Below are 6000 nucleotides of genomic sequence, written 5' to 3' on the forward strand. Positions count from 1 at the left end.
ACTTGAGGTCAAGAGTTTGAGGCCAGCCTGGCCAACACGTCGAAGCCCATCTCTATTAAAAAAAAAAGAGGTTAGCTGGGTATGGTGGTGCACACCTGTAATCCCAGCGACTTGGGAGGCTGAGGCAGAAGAATCACTTGAACCGAGAGGGCAGGGGTTGCAATGAACCAAATTTGTGCCACTACACTCCAGCCTGGGTGACAGCAAGACTCTGTGTCAAAAAAAAAAAGGAGAATTAGGTACTGGAAAAGGTTTATATTTCCTCCTTTCTGATACTAAGAATTCTAACATGGGTCATGACTGTCTGCCATGAAGCCTGAAACCACATCCGAAGCTTGAACAGTCACTGCTGGTTCTCTCCCTTCCATGGGATTCCCCACCATTCCTTGGGATCTTGTTATCATTTCCTGGCATACTGGCCTGATTTCCAACAGCAGAGCCTGTCTTTGCCTGAAGGCTACCCTTGCACTGTCCACAGAAGAAAATAAGGCCGGAAGTACCTGGGACTTACATCCCTGTGCTCCTTCCTCATCCTCCCCAGACAGCTTTTTAACCAATTCCTGACAGGTATAGGTGTGTAAATATCCCAGCTTTCTTGCGTGGGATATCTGGCTCAGGAACTTTGCATTGCTTCCAAGCTTCCACTTGGGATTAGGTACCAGTTGCCCACTATGGCGCCTGACTTACCAGCATACCCTGGATTAACTTACTTTCCTTCCTTGATTCACTTTCTCTTGCACCTACGTGTATCCCTTGCTCCTCCCAATAAACTGCTGGCACTCAAATTCTTGGCTCAAGGTCTGCTTCTGAGGGAACCCAAACTAAGACAAAGTTCCTCTCTAGCAACTTCATAGCTCTGCTTGCATTCCATATTTCTGTTCTTCTTTTCCCTCGTTCTGAAGTTTTATTTATATTTTATGATTATTTTACTGTATACTTTGTCTGCTACCTCAAAGTCTTTGCAGAATAAAGCATGGTGGAATTAATTTTTAGAAGAAAAACACCATCATGTAATGTTACAATAAAAATGCAAGATATAAGTGGTTTATAGAATATAATTCTAATTTTTAAAAATGCATATGTGTATGAGTATATGCAGAGGAAAAAGGAGACTAGAAGAAAATGGACCAAAACATTAACAATGGTTAATTTGGATGATATGACTGCATATAACTTGATTTTTTCTTCTTTATATTTTATTTTACAAAAAACCTGAACCTTCAGTTTTTTCATCTATAACGGAGGATTGCTATGTCTACCTCGTGGAGTTGTGTTGGCTGAAATGAAGTGTGAATGTAAGACAGCAATGAGCTGCATTGCACATTCACGTAATAATCATACAGTATGTGCCTAAAATGGGCCTGATAAAGGTTAGCCAGTGCTGTTATTACAACAATTAGTGAAACAATTTAAAAGGAAATGCTACAAATGAGAAATAAAAATCAGCCCACACTTACATAATGTTTTTTACCTTTTAACACGCATGCACTTACATGAACTTATTGTCCCTCACAAGAACCCTGTGACAGGGGCAGGCTTAGGTGGAGGGAGGGAGCAGGGGCAGGCAGGACTAATATTCACCAAATAGCTGATGTGCCAGATACCAAGGTGGGCACTCTGTAGATGCCTCAGATGAGAAAAGGATGGGGCTCGGAATAGTTAAGAGGCTTGCCCAAGATACAAAGGCAGGATGAAAAGCTCCCACTCCAGACTCTTTGTCCAGGTTTCTTTCCACTCCTCCATGCCACATTGTCATATTCGTATCACCAAAGCCCATGTTCCTAGATGGCCACCTACCCATGCCACTCTCAGTTCCTGCTACATGGATGCACCTGTCCACACACATGCTCTGCTCCTTCCTGCCTCTGTGCCCACTGGGAGCACAAAGAGATGGTTTTTGATGGTGGTGGGGAAGAGTCAGCCCTCAAATCTCCCATCAAAACCATCCCAAGTAACCATTCAATCTAAAAAACTCCTGTACTTGCTATGCAAACACAGTAGAGTCAAGGTCACTTCCAAAATGATACCTCCTAATCAGTTTGTTCATCCCAAGTCTTGCCTATGCGGAGATTCTGGAACTGTCTTCTGAGACGTGGGAGGTGATGTGAGGAGGGGCTTTTGGGCTTTTGTCTGCTTAGAGTCCAGCAGAGAATGCGGGCTCGGGGGGATAAGCATGGGGATGTTATTCCTCCTCCACCAATCTTGGGCCCGTTCTGGTCTGCTGCGAGTTTTCCTGCCTGATACCTAGTTATGGTGGTGTCATCATGGCCTGCTGATGGGCAGCACCATCTGGGATGGGATGGGGGCTGGGAACCAGGCACTTCAGATACAACCTGTGTGTGCCTCATCATGCTGGTCCTCTGCCTCACCTGCTATGCATCAGCTGAAGCCCTGAATTCCCGGACTAGCCCTGGGAAGTCTTTCTTGATGAATCTAACCTGAAGCCAATCTCTTTTGTCTTTTGTGCTGCTTCTCCTGGCAGAATGTCTATGTAGCACAGCCATGTGTGGGAGCCTCAAGGAGGTTCAACTTATCTCCCCACCTCACCAGCGAGCTCTTCTAGAGCGCACAGGGGCAGTAGCTACAGAGCGCTCAGCACATGCACCCTGGGCTGTTTGCAGCTGCCAGCCTTTTTTGCAGCTTGGAGGCCACTGCCTCTCCATCTAACTTTTCCAAGCTCCCTCCCCTGCTCCAGGTCTCTTTTTGCCCCCCTCAGAATTTATTTCTACAGCATCTTCCCCAACCCCCATTAATCACTTGATTATTCTTCAAGGATGAACAATCTTTAGGGGTGTGGTGCAAAGACTCCCCCAAATCATTTTCCTTCTGCTGGGAAATAAACACAACTGACTGTAGCTGTGCTACATGTTTGCTAAAAACTTCTCAATGGCTCCCAGGTGCCTCTAGATAAGTTCCAGCTCCTCAGTCTGTCAGTGAAGGTCCTACCCCCACCTCCATCCCATTAGTCAGCAGACCTTCCTAGTCTTCCTTCCACGGCTCCAACCAGCTCATAGGACCCCTGAGTGCGACTCTCTCCTACTCCAGGGTGCAACGCGCTTTCAGTTCCCAAACCCAAGTTATGCCTAACACGAACTGATTCAGGCCAAAGGTCACTTCCCTGGTTCTTCCTGGTGGGAAATTTTCCATCCTTTGAACCGTCATTGGCACTTTGGCTTCCTCACTTCCAGTCTGGTGTTCTGATTTTTTCTCGGTGTGAAGTCGAGGGCAGAATGTTTTAAAACCTGCACTTCCCCTCTGACTCAGTAAATGTTCAGTTTCCTGTCCCTATCTGTAAAAGCTTTCCTCCCCATGAACTCAAGCCCTGTCTCCTTCATGAGACTGAAAATCTCCCAGAGCAGAGCGTCTCCAACTTAAGGATCATTCCAATCCTTTGGGGACTTTGTTAACAGGCAGATTCTGACTCAGCAGGTCTGCAGAGGGGACTGAGACCGCGTTTCTAACAAGCTGCCAGGTGACGCTGAAGCTGCCGGTGCCTGGACCACATTAGAGCAGCGGGGAGGCAATACCACCTGTTGATCAGGCTACAGCTCATGTCAGTGCAGTCGGGCTGGGTGCCCAGATGGATGAATGAAAGGCTGAGAGGGTCGGGCCCCCCCCACCCCCCGAGAGGAAGTGGAGGCCGCCCGGAGGTTGTCAGCGAGTCCGGCCAGCACACTTACCTATGGTGGACACAACGGTGCCCACGAAGTAGAAGGCGCCGGTGAAGTCCCAACGCGGGCGGACGTTGTCCACGCGGATGCCGGCCCGAGTGGCCTCCTCGTAGTGGCGGAGGAAGCCGCGCAGCTCGTCGCGGCTCAGGTTGTGGCCGCGGCTGAAGTTGGCCAGGCGCTCCTCCCAGCGCTGCTTGGCCTGGCGCTCGTGCGCCAGCTCCAGCGCGGAGAAGACGGCGGCACCGCCCAGCAGGTAGAGCACGATGAGCGCGGCCAGCAGCAGAAAGCGCGCGTTGTCCTCGTTCAGGTGGCCCGGGCCCCAGCTGAAACCTCGACCGGCCATGGCCGGGCCCCCAGGGGCAGCCCCCAGGCCCAGGGCACCCGGCGCCAGCGGAGTCTCGCCCACTTCCCCGGGAAATAAGGGCCCCGGCGCTCAGCCGGCTCCCGGGCGCCCCACCGCCGACTCGCCCATGACCGCCGGGAGCTCCCGCAGGCCGCGAGGCTCCCCCGGCCGCCGCCTCGGTAGCTCCTGCGGCGCCAGCTCCCCACGTCCTCCTTGACGCCTAGTTTCAAATCCGCTTTGTCGCCGCCGTTCCCCTCCACTCCCCCCGGTCTCTTCGGAGTTCTCCTTAACGCCGAAGGTCCCGGGGAGCGGGCGCAGAGTCCACGTCTGCTTGGCGCTGGGTTGCGGACGCCGTTTCCATCCCTGCTGCCTGTCTGGCTTAGGTAGGGGAGGGGGCGTGGCGCGTCTTCAGGGCAAGCTCGAGCGAAGTCGAGTTTCCGCCGAAGAGATGGTCGAGGGGGTCCGGAGGTCGGCAGGTAAGCAGAGCCACGGGGTCCTGGTTCCTTTGACTATCGCTTCTCAGGCCACCGACGGCTAAGACGCGGGCGTCAGTCTGCTGGCTTTGTAGGTGCCTCCCCAGGTAGACGACGGTGGTGCGTCCTAGTTGTGGTCGTGGTGTCGCGCTGAGCCTGTGGCCTCCCGAGTCACCGAATCGGCTGCTGGGGCTTAGGGATGGAGCGGGTCCAGGGTGGGCGCAAGGAGAGAGGGGCTGTACTGAGCGGCGTCCGCGGGCTCCGACCTCCCGCCGGGCCCCAACGCTGCGCATCCGTTGCGCGGACAGGCTGGAGAGAGGAGACCAGAAAGGGAGGTTGGAACAGGGAGCGAAGGAAGTTAGGGGCATCTCCCCCGGGCAGCCGGCCTCGCCTTGCCCATGCCAGAGCACCCTTGGTCTCTGGATCCTGCGCGGGGGCGTCCTCTGCGCCTACTAGTGGGCTCCGCCCGGACCAAGCCCGCACTGCGAGCCAGCCCCGCTTCCAGAGAGGAGGCCAAAGACTGGGGGCTGTAAGGGCCCCGTGGCCAGGAGACCTTGACCTTGGAGAGTTCCATCTCTTCCACCCGGGCTTGGCTGCTTAGTGCGTTCCAGAGTTTTGCCCGGACGCGGGGTCCGCGCAGAAGGCATTCCCCACCTCACGCACACCATCAGCAATGCTCTCCAGCAAACCGCCAGGGCCCCCTCCCCGAAACCCCGCCTTGTAGGGGGCGCTGGCGCCGCTGCCGCTCTCAGATCTCACCTTCCGGGGAGCGCCCTCTCCGCGCCGCTCCGTCGGGACTGTTCCCGGGCCTCCTGGCAGCCGCGGCCCTGCCCTGCCGGCCGGCGCGGGGAGCACAGGTCCGCACCGCGCTCTGCCTTCTCAGGCGGGCGCGCTCCGACGCGGCAACAGGTGGAGCCGTGCGGCTGCCAGCTGCGGCGACTCCACCCTGTCGCCCGCCTCCTTGCGCGCGGGCCCGCCTCCTGCGCTGGTCTCCGCCGGTAGACGCCTGGCGTTCGGAGGGCCGACCAGGGGCTGCAGTGCTCCCACCAGGGCGCGCAGATCTGGGGAGTGAATGCAGAACCGGCTGGTGGGACGCTCAGCCGGGCCGCGTGGGCCCTCTGGGACCGGGAGAGGGCGCTCTGCCTCCTCCAGACACATCCCGCCCCCGCCCGCGCAGACAGCCCGGCGCGGCCCTCCAGAATCACCCGCCCGGGCGTGTGGGAGCGAATCTGCACGCGGAGAGGAATGGATACGTGGGCATCTTCCCACCTTCCGAGAGAGCGGTCCCAGGCTCAGAGCCCCACACACCACCCTTACGCACCAGGAGCAGAGACAGAAGGGCTAGGAGCCCTGTTGAGTAAAACCGTATGATTTCGAATAATGAAACACAGCTCTGGCGAGTGCATTTTCATCAGAAACCCTGGTGCTGTTAGCAGTCCTCTCGGCTCTGTTACTCACTCCCCAATGCCCCTCTTTCATCCAGCCTTCTGAGGGGCAAGAGCTTTAGGGGCAT

General features: G+C 55.4%; 2 protein-coding genes across 2 annotated transcripts in view; both read right to left on the reverse strand.

The window, feature by feature from the left end:
• The window catches only part of KCNK13 (potassium two pore domain channel subfamily K member 13), a 118866-nt gene extending 114647 nt beyond the window's left edge, over nt 1-4219 (reverse strand). Inside the window, exon 1 of the mRNA XM_003902153.5 lies at nt 3681-4219. Within this exon, the coding sequence (XP_003902202.1) occupies nt 3681-4014 (334 nt within the window). The 5' untranslated portion in view covers nt 4015-4219. The remainder of the gene's footprint in view (nt 1-3680) is intronic.
• Nucleotides 4220-4373: 154 nt separating this feature from the next.
• Nucleotides 4374-6000, reverse strand: LOC110743653. Its single transcript, XM_031668970.1, has 3 exons — nt 5942-6000; nt 5247-5756; nt 4374-4796 (listed from the first exon to the last, which is right to left on the reverse strand). The coding sequence occupies exons 1-3, from the start codon at nt 5998-6000 to the stop codon at nt 4394-4396; spliced, it is 972 nt and encodes a 323-aa protein (XP_031524830.1). The 3' UTR covers nt 4374-4393.

Source organism: Papio anubis, chromosome 7 (genome assembly GCF_008728515.1).
Source record: "Papio anubis isolate 15944 chromosome 7, Panubis1.0, whole genome shotgun sequence".
NCBI lineage: Eukaryota > Metazoa > Chordata > Mammalia > Primates > Cercopithecidae > Papio > Papio anubis.